Here is a 19,191-nt window from a genome sequence, read left to right on the forward strand (position 1 = left end):
GTATTTCACAGTTGAGATAACAAAAGAGGCTTTGGGAAAATGTTATACTATGATTACTTTATGGTATCCAAACGTAATACACTATTTTATACTGTGTTGTAACTGATAATAGACTGAAACTGAGAGGAAAACAACCTGATGGTAGTGTGACTCTGGTTTTAACAGTATTCCATTTATTGTTGACGTGTAAAAATATGCAAAAGAGATAAACGCATTGTTAAAATATATGTGTTTAACATCTGGTTATCTCCTCTTTCCCCTATTTTAAGTGGGGTCTGGGGACCTCCAGGGGTCCTTGAGGGAGGTTCAGGGGGTCCCTGGCAAAACGGAGAATAATTTATTTTCACTATAATTCCATTTATAAGTACACAAATAACAGAGTGTGTGATTATTTGGTCATGTTTCTGTGATAAAAATTCTAAAAGCAGATGGGGGACCCTGGACAAAATCTTATCAAATGGGGGTCCGTGGTCTAATTTCTGTCAGTTTAGAAGTCCTTGGTGTGAAATAATTTGAGAACCACTATAGACACGATTATTTTGGGACGTTAAGCTCAGACTGTGGGAGGCGCCAGTGTGCGGGCTGCCAACACGGAAACAGAAAAGACGAAGAAAAAGAAGAAGAAGGAGCGGAAGAAGATCAGGAAGTGACCGTACATCGATAGATGGAAGTGACGCAGTGGTGTTTACATCACGCAGCTGAGCGATTTCACAGAATATCTCTTTGTGTTCACATATTTATCCGCTGAGTTTGGTCGCCGTTATCGTATTTCAATGGGTGCACACGGGGTTTTGGGCAACGAGCCCGAGTCTATAGACTACTCGGTGCACGAAGCCTGGAATGAGGCCACCAATGTCTACCTGCTGGTTATCCTGGTCAGCTTCGGCCTGCTGATGTACGCCAGAAAGTAAGCACAGTCTGCATTTATAGTCAACCATTCACTGCACCGCTTGGTTTATACAATACAGAGATACCATACAGATGTGGTGCAGTCACAGACCCTTCTCGCCTTCTCTCAATATATACAAATTCACATCATACTCCATTATTAAATCGCCCATTTGAATGTTTACTTGGTCACAGGGAAATGGGCGTATCTCATGAGGCATTACTTTATTTATTAACAGATTCGTCAGGGTTTTCTAAGTAATTCGGCATTCATATAATTCCCCATACCGTATTATAAGTCAATTTTAATAATAGTCTCTCAACTACTGTCAGAAATAGATGGTGATGTTCTCTCTGTAGGATATGGTTAAAACCCACTGGGGCCTATACGGTATCTTTGTCTCACGTCGAATCTCTTAATATTCACGTATAATTTAGAAACAAGAGGAAGATCATGCGTATCTTCACTCTGCCTCCAACCGCTGGAAGCAACCCGGAGCCCAACTTCTACGACAGCCTGCAGAAGGTCCGCCTGCGACAGCAGCTGGAGATGTACTCTCTGGGTGAGTATCACTGATACTTCATACATACTTCATAATACTGACAGTTTTGAATATGTATGTGATATTTTATTCACCAAAAGTTGTTTATATTTCCTAAATCCATCTTTCCTCACAGTTTAGACTAATGTATCTGTAGCAACTGTATCTATATTGCTATTCTGGATGATCTCGAGGTAAATGTCTACCATCTTGTCTTCTAGCCAGGAAGTTTGAACAGCAGCAGCAACAGGGCCAGACGGACAGTGTGCAGCTCTCCATGGAATGAGAGCACAAGGGCGTTCATCCCTTTCTGTCTGAGTCAACACTCCCTCATCTTCAAGCCCCCTCTGCACACAGATAGGAAGCCACATGGGATGGCTGTCGAGACTGACTAGAGCCCAGAGAAAGAGGCTACTCCTGTACTGGTTGTTGCTGTTAAACTGCTGTTTGTCTCTTCTTCGTCTGTACTCATGGACCAGATACAGCTGGACCGATGGAGAAGCCGGGAAGGCTCGGGGGAGTCTGGCATCTTACAGGTTCGCTGTGTGACGCACAGCAGCGACGTGAACTTTGTGAGAGGTATTATAAACCTGTAACTGCAGCAGATCACTGAGGTTTTTTCAGTGACATGTGGGGGGAAAAAGTCCACCACAAAGAGTACCTTTCAAATCAAACCAGATGTTTTTTACTTGTCTGTTAGATATGTTTTAAGTAGTAAAATTAAATGTCTTAAATGTGAAAATAAAGGCACACAAACTAGAGCAACTGAGTCAGTGGATGATTTGATGACCTGAGTTCACCATAATGACGCTTCATCTGGGTTTTATTTGGCTGTGTGTCAAATCAGTTTCATCCCATGTTCCTTAGAAATAAAGTTCAGAAACTTTAAAGGGTCAGTTAACCCAAATTACAAAAAACATTTTCTCACTTACTTCTAGTGGTACCCAGCTGTGCAGATAGGTTTAGTTCTGGTGAAAAAGTGATGTAGCTGTCGAAGCCACGCTAGCGGTGTGACTCTAGAGATGGCCGTGTCTGTCAGTCTGTCCGCCACTCTGGTCCAGACTGAAATACCTCAACAACTTTTGGATGGATTCTAGGGAAATTTTGTTCAGACATTCATGGTTCCCAGAGGATGAACCCTAATGACTTTGGTGATCCCCTGACATTTCCAGTGGCACCACCATGAGGCTGACATTCATTCTCAACTATTGGGTGAATTTTCATTAAATTTGGTACCGATATGAATGCCTCACTTAGGATAAATTGTAATAATCGCTTTGGTGATCCCGACTTTACAAACAAACAAAAAAAAGAACTTTGTATTTAGTGCTAATTAGCAAGTGTAAACATATTAACAATAAACTAAGATGGTGAACATGGTAAACATTTTACTTACTTAAGATGAGCATGTTCACATTATCATTGTGAATATATTAGCACGATGATGTCAGTGTTTAGCTTAAAGCATCGCTGCACTGTAGACTCTTAGTCATGTTAAAAAGTTTTGAGTACTGCAAACTAAATCCCATTCACCCCCACTATGAATGTCAGAGCTAAACAACTCAAGAGGAAAGTAAGAAAAAGCTGAGTGTTAAGTGTGAAAACTTTGTGTGAACCATCCCTTTAAATGACTCTTATAACCATTACTCCTCCTCACTCCGTTCATAGTACTCATGAAGCACAAATATCACAAACTGGGGAGCAGATTTTATTCATGGTGAAACATACAGTAAACCGTTCTGTTTATCAGAGATAAACCGAAATATTCCCTGTTTCATCCAGAGCCAGGAGGTCCCTTCGTTCAACAGTCCAACAGTTTAAACAGAAATATCAAGCATACAATAGATAACCCTGGTAATGGAATGATTGAGGCGACACCACAGGCACATTCAGTAATTATCAGAACAGTGAAACAGTAAGAGATGCCACACTGGGAAAAGAATAACCACTTCAATCAACAAAACAAAGCACGCTCACACTATCAACTGAGCGAGGACACAATGAGTTCTTTTTTTGTATTAAGTGGTACACACTCAAATTTGATTTATCAGTCAGCCATCAATTATGAACGGAAAATTCAGAGTATTTACAAGAATCTAGTGCTGATGGACTGACATTACATTAAATGGCTTCATTACACATGAACATTAAGAGCTGATAGCTTCAGCAGTGTAAACATGGCCATGGTGTAAACACCTCTTTGGAAATATTGAATTTCCTGCATGAGATAGGTAAAGCTCAGCACCAACGTTTTAAGGGAAAATATACAAAATGCTCCAGGCATAAAATTAATTGTACAAAGCGAGTTCCCTTGCGCTTCAACCCTCATGTAAGAAAGTTGAACAATACAGAGTATAAAAAATAACATGTTTTGAAACTAAATATAAAAACGCAATTATATACAGAAGATTTGCAGCAGCAGTCAGGAAACCGCAATAAAATAAGATGTGTTCGTTCACACAGTACAGCAAGCAGATTTTGCATAAGTGAAATTAAGTTAAAATGGCAAGAGCAAGCAAGATGCTCATCTACAATGCAAATGCTTTATTAAACAACCTCAGTGTGAGCCACGAGGGCAGATATCCACGTCGTTGACGGTGAGTGCTTTGGCGTAACTGGACCTCCAGTCTCTGAGGAAGAGCTCCTCTGCTTGACTCTGCAGAGTCTGCTGGCCTTGTCCAACCACAGAGCCCGTCTGGTTCACCACCAGGCCCACTCCAGCAGTCTGGGTGAAGTAGTTCTCTGACCAGTTGGACGTCCCTGTGGACACACAAACAGGAAGTGATATGACGAATAACATATTGGTATTATCTGCAGCTAAAATTTGTTTGTCAAAAGCAAACCATTGTTACAGCCTGTTCAGATCCTTTATATTACTCCTTTACTCCAATTTGTACAAAAGTCTTGCATGAAGTCTTATTTGGGTAAAAGAACAGAAGTATTAAGGTCTATAAATGCTCCCTTTTACAGTGTTATGTCTATTAAAGGATTATTTGCACTGATGCATTTGTTGTAGTTAACTGAGGTGCAGCTGGCTTTAACTGTGTAATAAACTGTTGGGCAGTTAATATGCACAAACCACCATCTTATAAAGTCATTTATGTCTGTAATTGAGTCATATAAACTTTGTTTTGCAGTCTATTAAAAATATTTTAACCATTTTGTAATTTAAATCAAAAAAATGTGACAGAGTAAACTGAAATATTCGTACTACACTGGTAATTCTTTTGACTTTTTATGAGAATAAAACTTTAAGGACTCAAATCCAGACTAAAATGACTTGATAAGAGGAAGATTTTTTTCCATCTCAGAACAAATCATATTTTAGAAGTTGATCATACTGTATGTTTTGTATGAAAAATAAACTGGAACATTAACTAAGTACCTTGAAACTGCACTTAGGTATAGTATTTAAGTAGATATACTTAATTATATTCAAGCTCTGTGATAGTGGATATTAATGTTTGAAGGGTTGCAGTAAAAACAGTGATAGCATACCGATATAGAGCACTCTGTCTGTAACCATGTACTTGGCATGATTGACTCGTGCAAAGGGGATCTTCATCTGCTCCGGTGTTGAAGGCACAGTAAAGATATTCTGCACAGAAACAAAAAAAGAGTTTAGGATCCATCACTATTCAGTTAGGGACACTACCGTATGTCTCAGCCAATCATGAATGAAATCTCAAAACGTACCACTTCAATGTCACATTTCATTGGAGGTCTGTTGAGCACCAGCAGGGACTGCAGGAAGGTGAACATGGGGGCGGGGGAGTGCTCCCAGCAGCTGACCAGCAGTCTGACCTGCACCCCTCTGGTACAGGCAGCGCCACGCAGGGCCGAGTCGATGGCGGGCCAGAACCTGAGAGCAGGAGACCAACACACAGTTTTAACACAGAAACTCTCCAGAAGACACGTCGATACAGTCAGTAGCTGAATGACTGACACAGAAAGGCAAAGAAAAAGATGTATCTGCTACTGATGGAAAAAGATAACAGAACATTTTCCTTCATTTGTATCTCAGTGTAGAGTGTTATCTACACTTTATGAAGGCATTATCAAAAGTCATTTCTTTGGATATCAGTAAATGACATCACAACTGGACTTGAACCTGATTGGCTTTCATCCAGTCAGGCAAGTTTCCAGCATTTGAATTAGAAAGCCTGCAGTCAGCAGATATACATTATCTTAATTAAAGAAACTGCTTTATCAGCCAATCAGGATCCAGTATTGTGACTGTTAATTCAATACATACCATTTAATTAATCAATATTACTTTGGTACTTACATTAACACAGTAGCCTGTATATGGTAAATGACTTGACTAATATAAGTCATCACATAAAACTTTAATATATTGCGTCTGAGGAATTTGATTGATTTAAATAGTGGTGCTTCTGTGTGAGTTGAGTGTGGTTTGTCACCTGAGGGGCTTGGTGAACTCAGACAGAGGAAGATAGTCCATGACAGAGATGTAAATGAATTTCTGGGCGTCGTCGATAACTGACAGGATGGTGGTAAGATCGTCTGAGCGGCCGCGGGCTGAGATCTGTGGAGGGGCACTCTACAGGAGACAGATAATACACAGGCAGTGAGGATCATGGGAGCAACCAGGGAGAGTATAAATTCCCTTCAAATTAGTTAATTAAATTAACTTAATTAAATTAATCAGGATTTACTCGTAATTGATTATCTAAATAGTTTTCTTTAATCTCTTCCACTCTAACGGAGGTGCGATTCCAGTTTAAACACTAAATGGTTTAATTAAAAACACAAAAAGGCTGTTTTTGACAACACCCGCTGTCTAAAAATATCAGCATCAGCCTTTACAACCCATATTGGTCTGAAAGAATTACACTCATAAAAAAGAGCAGAGAATCAGATTTTTTAAGCTTGACGGAAGCTCATAGAGTCTGCAGAACTTACAGACAGGTAGACTTTGGCGGGAACTCCGTTGAACTTAAGATGCAGAGGATTCTGGGAGCTGGACAGGGCAGAGAGGCGAGCAGGCCAGTACAGAGGCAGGGAACCGTTGTTTGCGCCACTGATGCTCCAGTACACCCCAAAGATCCGAAAGGCGTCCTGAGCCAAGCAGCTGCAGTCCTCCACTGACAGGCCGACCTCCTTCACCTTGGATCAACAAAGCAGAAGATGTAGTCTACAGCATAACTTGCTCTAAATATACACATCAATAATAGGCAGCACTGTATAGTCTAAGCATCAATATCACAGCTCATAAAGTTGAATCAATTCAAGGATCAATTGTGCAGCTCTCCTTGAAAGTTTGCTTCAGTCTAAAGCTCATCTCAAAAATGCTTTCTCGTTGCAGCCCAGTTAGTTTTATGTGTCTTGAAACATGTTTGAAAGTTTAGTCATTCCAAATAAAAGTGTGTTACTGCTCAGTTTCTTTTAGCCTGCAGCCTTATGCCACCTCCACACTCACGCAGATACATTTGAAAATGCACATTTTTCCTTTCTTTCCATTTTACCTGACTCAAAGAACGCCAGTCCATGTTAGCGCTACCCAAGTAGAGGTGCTTTTGATCAACCACCCACAGCTTGGTGTGGACAATGCCTCCAGTCAGAGCCTTCAGGTCCACCTCTCTGACCTCTGCACCTAAAAACAGGAAACATCCATTCAGACTGTTTCAACCACCAGCAAAATTTACTTTTCTGTATCTTAGTTTGTGTACCAATATACTGTATTTAAGTACAATTGTTTGATCAAAAATATCGCTCTTTAAAAAAATATTTTACAAAAATGCACAACACAATGTGCTCCATATTGTCCATATTGATGATGTTGTACCTGCTGCAGCCAGTTCAGCTGTGTCTTGATTTGAGGTCTGGGGGGCGTTAACGGCGACCTCTAGATTCACACCTTTGGATTCAAGCTGCTTCAACTGCTCAAAGACCTTTCTTCCCTACATAACATGGAGTAATGATATCACACACATCAGAAGTGAAAATATTTAGTTAGAATTACTAAACACACACACTGTGAGACTGAGGTGTGCCACTACCTGAGAGTCTGTAGGATCTGCGAACTCCACATCGTTGCCCCGTAGTGTCAAGTAGAAAGCAGCGATGTGGACTGAGCTGTTGGCCTTGTCCAGAAGACTGAGCCAGCTGTCTGCGATGCTCCCTCGGGATGAGGGGTTAGATGTGTAGAGACCCACTGGGATGCTCTCCACCAGATGCACTCTGAACAGGGACAATGAGACTCAAACTACAACCACTTACACACCACATTCAATCCAGACAGACAGCATTTCAAATGAAAAATCGTTTGTTAAACTCTCAAGTTTGATCGGTTTATAATGATTTAGTAGAGCTTGCATGACACTTTTAGTCTCTCATATGTCACCTTCCTACCTGATAATTGAAATATTAGAAATAATTTGCATATGATTTTTGATGATGATTTTATTAAAAACACAATGAGGTGAATTTCACAAATTCTCATGTTTGCTGAGAACAAACTAGATTGGAAAGATTTTCTTACCGACAATCAACGCTACAAGGCTCTGGTGTTAAGCCAAAGCCCTCCAGCCAGTGCAGCTCCAGCTGAGCAGTGAGCTGGACCACAGACATAGGCAGCCCATAGTGCCAAACATGCTGACCAAACCCCCCGAGAAGCAGCAAGGCGGTAGGCAGGAAGCAGAAGAGGGAAAAACTGGAGCATCCTGAGCTCTGCATAATGACAAGTGTAAAAACGGACTTCAGAAAGTGGGAGACAGCTTAGGATTGTGCTGTGCTCTAAAGCCATTACTGCAAGGTGTGGTCAAATTACTCTCTCTCTCTCTCTCTCTCTATATATATATATATATATATGAGTGACTCAGGTGAGACCATTATAGAAACTAGTATGACAGACAGCTAAACTCACCTTTGTTGACTTGGTTGATCTAGCTTTAGCAGGCTCCTCTTTAGCTGCAGAAGTTGATTCATGAATGTTGGCTTGTATCCCTGCAGCATCTTTGAGCTCAGACTGGCTTACATGTGGCTCATAATGTTCCTTCACCTCCCCTGAATCATGGCCCTTGGACGGTTCAACTGCTATATCCTCCTCACATTCAACGTCTGATGAGGATCTACTGTCCTTAAATTCAAGTGTGTTCGTCAGTTCTGTCTCCCAGGGTGGTTCTTCATCCATGATAGCCTCCACTCGGCCAACCACAGCTGTGTGAGCGACCTCTGCAGACTCCAACTCTACAGTGTCTCCAGAGGCAGTGAAGTCAATCTTGCTTTTAACCTCAACGTTGTATCTCTCTGCTGCATCTTCCTGTGGTTTCTGGCTGAGAAAGTCCTCACATGGAAGGTGTCTTATGGGGGCATCGAACATGTCGGCTTCTTTTTCAGAGTTTTTGCTCTTGTCTTGCTCTGGTAGATGTTGCTCCGACCCGTGCTCTGATCTGAGGGCAGGCCTGGGGCTTACAGTCATATGAGGTTGCTGCACAGACTCAGACAAACTCCAGCTCTTAGGTGTAGTAATTTGGGAGCTAGGAGCTGTCGCAGCGGCTTGTTCTGTGCTGCTGAACAAAGTGGGGGCTTCAAAGCCGATTTTGGGGACGCGAACCGTTGGCTGGGGAAGTGCTTTTTCTCTGACATCGGGTAGTTTGGACTTTGTAGCTTCCACGCTTCCAGTTTTCTCAAGAGGCTGAACAACATGGGTGGATGGAGTATCTTTTTTGGAGACGGGCAGCTCGTTGTTCTGGCTTGCATTGCTGCGCCGATTATGAAAAGTAGGGATTCGAGACACAGGTTTCCCACCTTTGCGGTTCATGTCTTCTCTCTCCTCAAGCTCTTTTTTTGCAGCCTTTTCGTCAACTCTGAGACGGTCCAGCACCACACTACAATGCTTCAGATCCTGCAGAAGACAGAACTTTATTAGAAAACAAACATGCATCTCACATGTGTATGATGAATACTATAACACTGTCCATTACCTCGAGAGGCTTCCGTAGCAGTGCAATGGCTAAAATAGCCACACCTATTCAAATAAGCACTCCTGACTGGTACACCTCAGAGTGGCCGCTGCAGACTGGTGTGGATGTCAGTATTTGTTTATGGACATGACATTGGTGTTGCCATGGCTACCGCATCATTTAACTTAATATTTTGATGGCAGTCAAAGTTCAACTTGCTCTGCTTCAAGCTCTGTCCACAATTCTAATTTCCATAACTACATAATGATGGTTGCCATGTATTCCATAGCAACCATCTGTAATTTTTCCTAAGCAAATACTCAGGATGAGTATGAGATCAGGGCGTGGTCTCTTCAGAGATTGTATTTCTCTCAATGCTGCATGAATCTTCCTACAAACATGTTGTTTGGCCAAAACTCCACTTTTAAATTGTGTTGTTTAAAGCTTCTTTCCTAGCTTTTTTCTCTCCCATGTTTGTATTATGTCTGTAGTTTATGTTGGTTTTTAGTGCATCACTGTTTCCCTAATTTTTGTGAATGATTTCACATTTTATAATTGTGACACACTTGTAAGCTTTTGAAAGTGGCTACATGTATATATAAACTTCCTTGTAACTAATATTTTCACATGCTGATATTATCTCAGATGTATCAGTGCTGAATGTATGTGTGCAGATATGCAAAATGTAAATTGCATTACATTAATTTTTTGAATTTTTATCCATGTGACACTTATTTTATGTTACTTTTAATCATGATATCTTTTTTATTGTATGTTTTTAAAATACATGTATTTTGAGTTTGTCTCTGAGTCTCTGTTTCTACTGTTACTGTCATCTTTAATGATTATTATTTTCATCATTGATTAATCTATTAACTTTTTAATGGATTAGTCTATAAGATATCAAAAAAAGTGAAAAATGCCCTTTAAAGTTTCTCATAGCCCAAGCTGTTGTCTAAAAATTGCTTGTTTTGTCTGACCAACAGTCCAGAGCCCAAAGATGATAGTTAAGTTAAACTAAGCAGAGAAAAGCAACTCAAATTTGAGTTTGCCTGTTTTCTTGCTTGACATATGACTTTAAGCTGGAATGTGGGACTTTTACATATAAATGAATGTCTGTTACATTCAAGTCTTGCCAAACAACTTCACACAATGCTAATTAAGCCTATCACTGCCAGGTAAATCTCTCTGTATTTCGCAGTATACCAAAGTTTTTAAATCCTGTGTCTGTGGCGACATTCCCGCCCTGGTGCACCGGTAGTTATGTGTTTTACGTCAACTAGCAATGATTGGTTTGCAACTGTCAACCGGGGCGGACTGTCCACAGTGCGCCCCAACCATGTTGCGTTGCCAGGGTGGGGACTGGCTCACATAAAAAGTGCCAAGGGCCTGCGGTGATGACGTCAACAGTGTTTGTGTAATGACTCTCACTGCCAGAAGGGGGAGACAAAAGTTCTGTACTGCAGAATATATATATATATAAATAATACACATATACTGTATGTGATGTGGGGCGTCAGGACACAGTGTTGGTTGTACAGTGAAGTAAAGCAAAAATAATATAAAGAAGCATACAATTAGTCACTTGTGAAAGTGTGAAATAAAACTTATCATGATGCAGCATGTTCAGTTAACTTGCTCAAAAGTAAGTTTTGGCTGGGTGCATGACAAGCATGTCAAATTGGTTGCGTATCATTTTTTGGTCAATCAAAATGACCAAATTTGAGGAATCTTGCCAAAAAAAATGTTTGTTTATGTTAAAATGGTTTATCAGTCAATAGACTCACATATACTGATATCCACATTGGCCACAGTACTCCAGTATCAGTTAAACTCTATTATTTATAGGTAAATAACTAAACTCATTTCTCTATATCTTAATATAGGAGTCAACTTTACTTCTCTGCAGACAGGATAAAGGAGATCAGGACACTTCCGCAGTAGCTTGCCAATATTTCCTGCTCATGATTACATGGTGCTGCACAGACACAAAGCATTATTTCTTTCACCACAGGGCTCTGTAAACAAGAGCTCTACCACACCTAGGCATCTTCTGTGGCTAAACTTTAACTACCTTTACAAAATAACATCTAACAGCGAGGAGGCGTGTGTGTGTTTTCTGGAAGGTGAATTTTAGCTTACCGTTACATCTGCCTCCTCAGCAGCTTCCTCCTCCAGCTCAAACGGGGCACTCTGGTGTATCTCCATCACTCGTTTCTGGACAGACTCAGAGTCTGACTCATCAGTGTCCTGACAACATCACGTTACACGGTTACATCGTCGCCCAACAAGCATTGTAATATAACATTGAATTGTACAGTGCAATGTGGGGCGTCAGGACAGTGTTGGTTGAACGGCAGAAGTAAAGCAAAAATAATATTAAAAAGGCATACAATTTGTCACTTGTTCACATAAAAAGCACAGTCAGTGTTAAGCAAAACTTACCATGATGCAGCAAGTTCAGTTAACTTGCTCGGTAATAAGTTTTGGCTGGAAGCAGGGGTTCACACTCACGACTGATGCAATTTTAGCTCTTAGTGGTTAAGCTAACCAGCTATGCGAATTATATACAAGTTAAATTGGTTATAGCTGTAAATATACTGCAATTTAAAGCACGTTGGTTCCTATATAACCTTTTTCTTGAGTCGTTTTTCTCGGGTTAGTCGGCTAACGTTGCTACCGTTAGCGAGCAAGCTACGTGGCCAACTGTGAAGTTTTCCGCGGTGGTGGAGGAAGAGGAGGCGGAAAAGCTGAGTAATAAAAAAAGACCCACCTCGTACGTAAGTCTGTCGACCAGGCGGGTCGACCGGCGCGGTGTGGCCGGTGCGGTGTCCCGTAACTCCTCCTCACTCGCCTGACCGTGGTGGTAGGATTTCCTGGAGCGCAGGACCATCGGCATCTTCGTCCGCTTTAAATTAACAATGCGGCAGCTTCGTGACGCGAGATTAACGGACGACCCGGAGCGTCTGCAATGCTGAAGTGTGTCTACTGGGGCAAACGGCTAACGCTACTGCTGTGGCCAACAAAACTCGCATTAAACAGCTGCTAGAGTTATCAAAACACCTCTTCCATTAACCTGCATTCAAACTGCGTGTTTAATCTGTTTATAAAAGCGCCTTGCGTCTCAGGATAAGTAAACAACAAATTGAAGAAACCGCGATTTCCTGTCATTTCTGATTGGCGGTTGGAATCAAATCAGTAGCTCCGCCTTGCAGACGTTAGGTCACACACACGGAAACACACGGATTACACCGTCGTCTGCTGCGTATCCCGAAGCTTGTTGTCCACCTAAAAGAAGGTCTGTTATTATCGTCAAATAATCACTGACAGCTTCAACGTCAGAGGTTTCTTGGGACAGTAAGAAATAATTGACGTTCAGGTTAATTAACAGAGTTGGTAACGGCTAGCTTAATGTTAGCTGTTGTAAATTAGCTTGAACGCAACACCGGCTGTTTATGTTCCAAAGAGCGCAGTGAAGACATCCAGGCTAATCGTCAGAAGCTTAAAAGGCCGCTAAGAATACCAAAACAAACGCCTGTAGCTACAGTTAAAATAATACAATAAAATAGTCCGTCGAACAATATGTTAATGAAGTTTAAAATGTTATTTTTGTGCTGTGAATGACTGAAAATGTGTGTGCTCTTGTATTGAATTGTTGTATCCAGTCCTATAAGCTAACCACCATAATGTGATTGTTTACTTTAAATCTATGTAAACACAGCTGGGCAATGTATGTGTATCATCTGACTTTGTTATTAATAAGGTGATATTGTAGTTACATTGTCATTAACGGTAAACTACTTCCAGACTCGCATTTCTTCTGCATATTCTCTTAAATACTCAGGAGTACATTGAGAATGACAGTTTTAATTTGACTTCCCTTCAAAAAATAGCCTGACAGCTTCATGTGATACTGGAGGAAGGTCCTCTAGTTATTGCTGAGTTGGGCAATATTGGCAAAATCAGATATTTTTGACCATGTCGCCTGATTTTGATATTTATGATTTGTGACACAACAGTGTTTTTACAATGACTCCTGGTGATCTCAGAAGCAATTAAAACACAAGAGGATGATACCTAAGGTTGTTTTTAGGGCTGCAGTTAATGTTCATCTTTATTATTATGCATTTCTTCAATCTGCAGATTATCAGTTGTTTGGTCTATAAAATGTCAGAAAATAGAGAAAAAACCCATCACTATTACTCAAAGCCTGAGTTGATGTCTTGATAGTCCAAAACCTAAAGATATTCAGTTTACTATCGTAGACAACTAGAACAACAGCAAATATTTACATTTGAGAAGCTCAAAACAGTTCATTTTTGGTATTTATGCTTAAAATAATAGATGACTTATTCTGATCTGTTATCAAAATTGTTGGTGATTAATTTCCTGCTGAATGGCTAATCTTAGAGCTCAGAAAACAGTAATGAATGCCTGTCACAGTTTCCCCTGGTGACTTCTGCAAATATCTTGTTTTGTCTGCTGAACAATCCAAAGCCCAAATATCTTCAATTTTTAAATATGTAAAATAGAGAAAATCTGCAAATCCTCACATCTGAGAAGCTGCAACCAGTGACTGTTATATGCCATGTTTATTTCATAAATGAGTAATTGATTATCAAAATAGCTTGTGATTGATTTTCTATCAATCATTTAATTGTTACAGTACTAAACTAATGATTTCAGCTCTAGTTGTTGTGTTATTTTCCCCATAAAGCCCAGCTCAGCAGGTTCTGTTCATGACCTACTGACTTGTTTATCTGTCTCTGCCCTCAGGTCTCTTATGTAAACCTTTCCAACTGAGAGGAGAAGGTCAGGCTGTTTCTCTGTGATGATGGACAGTTAGTCTTGTCAGCACCCCGATGGAAGCTCCAGTCACCGCTTCCCCTCCTCCCAACTCCTCCACCCTGTCACCCCTGGTCCCCCTGCATCCGGCTGTTGCCCCCACTGTCCAGCTTGGCTTCACTATCCTCTACACCACTCTGTATGCTGGACTATTCCTGGTGGTGTACGCCCAGCTCTGGCTTCTCTACCTCTACAAACACAAACGATGGAGCTACCAGAGCGTGTTTTTGTTCCTCTGCCTGCTGTGGGCTGCCCTCCGCACCACCCTTTTCTCCTTTTACTTCCGTAACGCTCTGGAAGCCAACCACCTACCTGTGGTAGTCTACTGGCTGCTCTACTGCTTCCCCGTCTGTCTGCAGTTCTTCACTCTCAGCCTTATTAACCTGTATTTTACTCAGGTAAGACTGCTGAAAAGGGAAAAGAGGAGGACAGACAGAATAATTCTAAAAAGTATTTATCTGACACAACCAATGACAAAATCAATGCGTATCATAATCAGCTGACAGGAAATCCTGGTCTTAGTCTGTGAGCAGGGGAATTCCTCTTCATAGCTGGCTGCCAAACAGAAAGCTGGAAGGGTTGAAATCAATATCAAACACTTATCTAAGGACGCACTGTTCCTTTCACTTTCATTTTTAATGTTCTGTTGTTTATTTGTCTCTTGTATCACAGGTGTTACTCAAAGTGAGAGAGACTTACAGCTCAGAAGTGGACAGAGGACTGTAAGTTTCACACTGTATCAAACTTCAGTGCAATTATATGGAATTGTAATGTGTAGTGTGGAATAATGTTGCCCTTTTTTGAACCTTGATACCTCTTAAATATAACATATTATTGCTAATCCATTCATCACTCTGGCTTGCATGTGTTCCTAAGCTGGCGGGCACGGTGCATGTACGGTGCGTTGAGTGCCATCTTCCTCTGCGTCAACGTGGTTTGCGCAGCTCTCGGGGACCGAGGCGGCGGCGGGAGTTTGGGGGAGCGAACCTGGGATCTGGTCCTGTTTCGAGTTCTAGTCAACGACTTGCTCTTCATCCTGGATGCAATCTTACTGGCCGCCGTGCTGTTGCTCCTGACACGACACTCTCGCTCCACCAGCCCTTACCTGATCAGCAAGGTGAGCTAATGTGACATGAAAATGTCCTGATGACGCAATGATTTTAAAATATTAAAATGCAGCAATAAGCATTTCAGTGTCAGATCAACAGAGAAATCATAGCTCAGACACTTGTTACCATCCTCAGTACTTCCTTATGACAGTCCAGGCTAACAGTGTTCTTTGTACCTGAGCAGGGGACCACAGTGTGCCGCACAGCAGCGCTCGGAGCAGCAGTTATCTTTTTGTATGCCAGCCGAGCCTGTTACAACCTGACCGTCCTCATGCTGTCCCAGAACTACCACGTGGAGTCGTTCGACTTCGACTGGTACAACGTATCTGACCAGGTAATCATCCAGTGTTTGGGCCCCATTCTTCATCTGTGGGTAACCAAGTTATCCAGATAAGAATGTTTTGACAGAAGTCTGTATTTTTTGTTCTTCTGAGCTGGTTTAAAATGTGTCTGTAACGGTTTGAGTGAAGCCCATTTCTGATACTAATTGTGGATATAATCATAATTTTAGAAGTTGCAGGTTATTGAGAAATCAGTATATGTTGGTGTAATTATTAGAATTTCATTTTCACACTTTCATCATCCAAATTTAGTCAGCCAATGATATGAGTGCTGATTGTGGTTTTGACTCTCTACTCATGTTGCCTTTCTCTCAAAGTAGAAGCGAACTGTTATTCAAGCCTGGATTAGTTAAACCACATTTAAAGAACTGTTCAAGTTGGTGGTTGTAATGCTAATTATGAGTTGTTCTTGGGTACAAGTATTACTAGCAGTGACCAGTGAAAATACCAATAACCTACTAGATAACCCCTTTTTGTTTGTTTGTTTACAGGCTGACCTGCGTAATGAACTGGGCGACAGGGGCTACTTGGCCTTCGGTGCCATCCTCTTCATATGGGAGCTGCTACCAACCAGTCTGCTCATCCTCATCTTAAGAGTTCGCCAGCCTACCCAGGAGGTACTCAAGAGACTGTCAGACAGGCGCTGGAGTGAATGTCAACTAAATAGAGCAGTTCTAACCTTGTTTTGTACGTTGTCGCGGTCTCTCGGGAGATGTTCTACATCTATAAACTACAAGTGAGACTGGTGCGACGTAGGATTGTGCTGTTTAATTCTGCTTTGTGGAGTTTGAGTCACCATCAGTCATGTAGCAAACATTGTCACCACTGCTAGCTACAGTAGTTAGGAAGCTCATCAATTCACAATAAGCAAGTGTTGATTTTAGCAAAAACTTCAATTAAATCAAATTAATTAAATTAATTAATTTTGTAATTGGTTTTTCCAGCCATCCATTTTTTCTGCCACTTATCTGGGTCCAGGTCACGTTAATGAATTCATCATATTAAGCATTATTTTCATATACAGCTGGGAAGTTGTACCCTTGTTGTCCCTACTGGTGTTCTGTCATCCTTTGATTGGTATGACTGTGAAAAAGGGTATATAATTGCATTCTATATTGTATTGAAAAGGTCTGTAGAAACCCTGTTTAGAAATGAATGATCGGCACAGATTCCGTGTTGTCTCTGATCCCCGCAGGTCAGCAGCATCAACAACAGGGCCCTACCTCATCCATATTTCTTTGATGACCCTCAAGCCGGGGATGAGGATGTACCTGTTCCCTGGGCACGCGGTTCACACCCACCCTCGAGGTACTATCACAGCCAACACCTCAGACACACATTTGATCTCCCTTTGTTGCTCGGTGTCTGCAACATGTATGTCTTAAAATCAAATCATCACCAGAAGGTACAGCTGTCATCTGTCGCTTCCTCTTGTTCTCGCTCTGTTTCAGCTGGTACGGATCAGAGACTGCTCCTCTCCTGTTCGCCAGCAATCCTCCAGACCAGAGCCACCAGCACCACTCTTTCTACTCCACCCCCCAGAACTGACCCAAGCAATCGAGCTCGCGACGTCCTTGATGATCTCAAGGACAAACTAAACACAGCAACCAGCCAGTAGTACGGCACCTCCTTCTGCGAGCAGTTGTTTGCACTGAAAACCTCAGGAAATCCTCACCAAACAGCAGATATGCACCTTCTAGTTTTCGAAGAGAGAATACTATATTTAAAATAAAATGAGCTGACGTTTTGTAGCTCAAAGGGAACAAACTCGGCGGGACAATCCCTGCCAGATATGAATGGCCAAATATTGTGCTCAGTGATCTCCTTATAAAGGTTAAGCTGAGATTCAAAAATAGTTATTGTCCCAAGAATGTGGATAAACAAGATAATACCTCTTATTATTCCTTAAAACGGCACATTTAGCTTCATTAGCATTCCTTATTGAATAAATAAGTTAATAAGCTCGCAGCATGTGATAACCCCTGGTAACAAACATCCACATCCAAGGAGGGTAACCTTTCTTACACTGTTACAAGTGTATAGAAAACACTCAAATCCAAATGATCAAGTGACATTTGGTATTTACAGAACAGGATAGTTTCTAAAATATTAACATCTCTAATAAATAATTCCAGCAGCTTCTCTTTAGTCTAATCACAGATCCATCAGTCGCTGTAGGTATTCGCATTGCTGCAATGTTTTTTTTTTGTTGTAAGTTTTCTTTTGGACCAGTGTCTATTCTTTTGATTTGTACATCCCATTTGTTTCATTTTAATTTTTTCCGAGTTGATTTTGATTCTTATTACTCCCTTCCTGTGTAATTATATTTTGATGGAAGTTTAATTTATTTTATAATTACGGTTCTGCGCTTAACTGTAGCTAAAAATCAAATGTTTTTCTGCTTTATGTCTTTATTGGAATGAGGCTTCCTCATAGTGAGTCACTAACCTGTGGGTTTGACTTTACCGCGTGACTGACATTTACTGTGTAAAGAGCAAACCTATAAAAACAAAAATGAGCTTGTTCAGCCTGTTGCTAAGCAGAAGACGTATGGATCAAACAAGCTGCTGCGGTTATAGAACTCGATACAGCAACCCTGGATAATTTGAATGTTTTGTTGATTTTCAATGTTAAACTACACTTAAAACACTACAACTGTTTTTACACGTTTACCACAAACCATGTTTACTTCATTAGAGCCAAATGTATTCCAAAGCATGCCAGAGTGGTTCGGATTATATTTTTACAACCTTCCAGTCAACCAGATTAAAGTTATACCTGCGTGTCCAATCAACAGACAGATAGGTAATACGTTGGTGAACATCATGTCTGCTTTTATTTTTGTTTTTTTATGTTATTGTATGAACTTCTATGCAAATTTTTAAAAATCTGTTTACTCTTTTCTTAAAAATTCCTGGTAAATTTCCTGGAAAGAAGCGTGTAATTTGGTGCTCGGTTGTAATTTTACAGGAGTTTGAAGATTTGTTCTCTGTAGGGCTTTTGATAACTCTTCTCACAGGAATTCAACAAAACACAGTTTGTCCAGGGGTGTCCAGATGTTTGCATTCCACTGTACTGCACATTATACGATTTGATCTGTTGCTGTAACTTGTTCACGGGGTCAAATAGGTGTTAACTACATCCTGCTGTTAGGCAGTGGTTTCCAACTTTTTGGCTCGTGAGTGTCGACTTGTGAACCTTCATCACAGGTTGAGGCCTCAGTGTGAACCTGAGCTGTGAGCAGTTCAACCAATGAGGGACTTTACCCTCTCAGATTGTTTTATGTGAAAGACTTTTAGAGGACTAAAGAGGTAAAATTATAAAATATAAGTGTGTACTTGTGAATGTTGTACACAGTAAAAATGTTAAAATGAATAAAAACTTATAATGACAAAAAGAGGAAAAATAAACATGATTTAGTAACAGATTTGTTACTTTGTCTTTCTTTCCCCTTATAATCTAGTGACCACTACGATTCATGATACTCCTGCCTGCCTGCAGGTTGGAAACCACCATTTAATTAGGTCAAAGTCATAAA

General features: G+C 40.8%; 3 protein-coding genes across 5 annotated transcripts; 2 read left to right on the forward strand and 1 right to left on the reverse strand.

Annotated features, from left to right (window-relative positions):
* Positions 1 to 623: 623 nt before the first annotated feature.
* smim19 (small integral membrane protein 19) lies at positions 624 to 2,191 on the forward strand. Its single transcript, XM_044363653.1, has 3 exons — positions 624 to 907; positions 1,327 to 1,451; positions 1,652 to 2,191. Exons 1-3 carry the CDS (start codon positions 774 to 776, stop codon positions 1,714 to 1,716), a joined length of 324 nt encoding a protein of 107 aa, XP_044219588.1. The 5' UTR covers positions 624 to 773; the 3' UTR covers positions 1,717 to 2,191.
* A 931-nt stretch (positions 2,192 to 3,122) lies between these two features.
* pld7 (phospholipase D family, member 7) lies at positions 3,123 to 12,514 on the reverse strand. Of its 3 annotated transcripts, none has more exons than XM_044363063.1 (12): positions 12,132 to 12,514; positions 11,501 to 11,608; positions 8,320 to 9,300; positions 7,936 to 8,123; positions 7,454 to 7,634; positions 7,240 to 7,354; positions 6,920 to 7,047; positions 6,357 to 6,560; positions 5,855 to 5,994; positions 5,127 to 5,292; positions 4,929 to 5,028; positions 3,123 to 4,190 (listed from the first exon to the last, which is right to left on the reverse strand). In XM_044363063.1, exons 1-12 carry the CDS (start codon positions 12,255 to 12,257, stop codon positions 3,988 to 3,990), a joined length of 2,640 nt encoding a protein of 879 aa, XP_044218998.1. In that variant the 5' UTR covers positions 12,258 to 12,514; the 3' UTR covers positions 3,123 to 3,987. The 3 variants fall into 3 exon arrangements, with proteins under 3 accessions (XP_044218998.1, XP_044218999.1, XP_044219000.1); XM_044363064.1 differs by lacking the exon at positions 12,132 to 12,514 and adding an exon at positions 11,804 to 12,087; XM_044363065.1 differs by lacking the exons at positions 11,501 to 11,608; positions 12,132 to 12,514 and adding an exon at positions 9,380 to 9,514.
* A 41-nt stretch (positions 12,515 to 12,555) lies between these two features.
* gpr137 (G protein-coupled receptor 137) lies at positions 12,556 to 19,078 on the forward strand. Its single transcript, XM_044363068.1, has 8 exons — positions 12,556 to 12,656; positions 14,135 to 14,601; positions 14,876 to 14,925; positions 15,080 to 15,320; positions 15,497 to 15,646; positions 16,145 to 16,270; positions 16,849 to 16,961; positions 17,105 to 19,078. The coding sequence occupies exons 2-8, from the start codon at positions 14,221 to 14,223 to the stop codon at positions 17,199 to 17,201; spliced, it is 1,158 nt and encodes a 385-aa protein (XP_044219003.1). The 5' UTR covers positions 12,556 to 12,656; positions 14,135 to 14,220; the 3' UTR covers positions 17,202 to 19,078.
* Positions 19,079 to 19,191: the final 113 nt, after the last annotated feature.

This window comes from Thunnus albacares, chromosome 10 (genome assembly GCF_914725855.1).
Source record: "Thunnus albacares chromosome 10, fThuAlb1.1, whole genome shotgun sequence".
Taxonomy (NCBI): domain Eukaryota; kingdom Metazoa; phylum Chordata; class Actinopteri; order Scombriformes; family Scombridae; genus Thunnus; species Thunnus albacares.

Excerpts from the sequence above, each read along its gene's own strand:
- smim19 (XM_044363653.1), top strand. The coding sequence starts at position 774 with ATGGGTGCACACGGGGTTTTGGGCAACGAGCCCGAGTCTATAGACTAC. Across the intron at positions 908-1,326 it reads CTGCTGATGTACGCCAGAAA|AAACAAGAGGAAGATCATGC; the intron begins GTAAGCACAGTC and ends CGTATAATTTAG. Across the intron at positions 1,452-1,651 it reads GCTGGAGATGTACTCTCTGG|CCAGGAAGTTTGAACAGCAG; the intron begins GTGAGTATCACT and ends CTTGTCTTCTAG.
- pld7 (XM_044363063.1), bottom strand. The coding sequence starts at position 12,257 with ATGCCGATGGTCCTGCGCTCCAGGAAATCCTACCACCACGGTCAGGCG. Across the intron at positions 9,301-11,500 it reads CTGAGGAGGCAGATGTAACG|GATCTGAAGCATTGTAGTGT; the intron begins GTAAGCTAAAAT and ends TGTCTTCTGCAG. Across the intron at positions 6,561-6,919 it reads ACTGGCGTTCTTTGAGTCAG|GTGAAGGAGGTCGGCCTGTC; the intron begins GTAAAATGGAAA and ends TGTTGATCCAAG.
- gpr137 (XM_044363068.1), top strand. The coding sequence starts at position 14,221 with ATGGAAGCTCCAGTCACCGCTTCCCCTCCTCCCAACTCCTCCACCCTG. Across the intron at positions 14,926-15,079 it reads TCAGAAGTGGACAGAGGACT|CTGGCGGGCACGGTGCATGT; the intron begins GTAAGTTTCACA and ends TGTGTTCCTAAG. Across the intron at positions 15,321-15,496 it reads GCCCTTACCTGATCAGCAAG|GGGACCACAGTGTGCCGCAC; the intron begins GTGAGCTAATGT and ends GTACCTGAGCAG.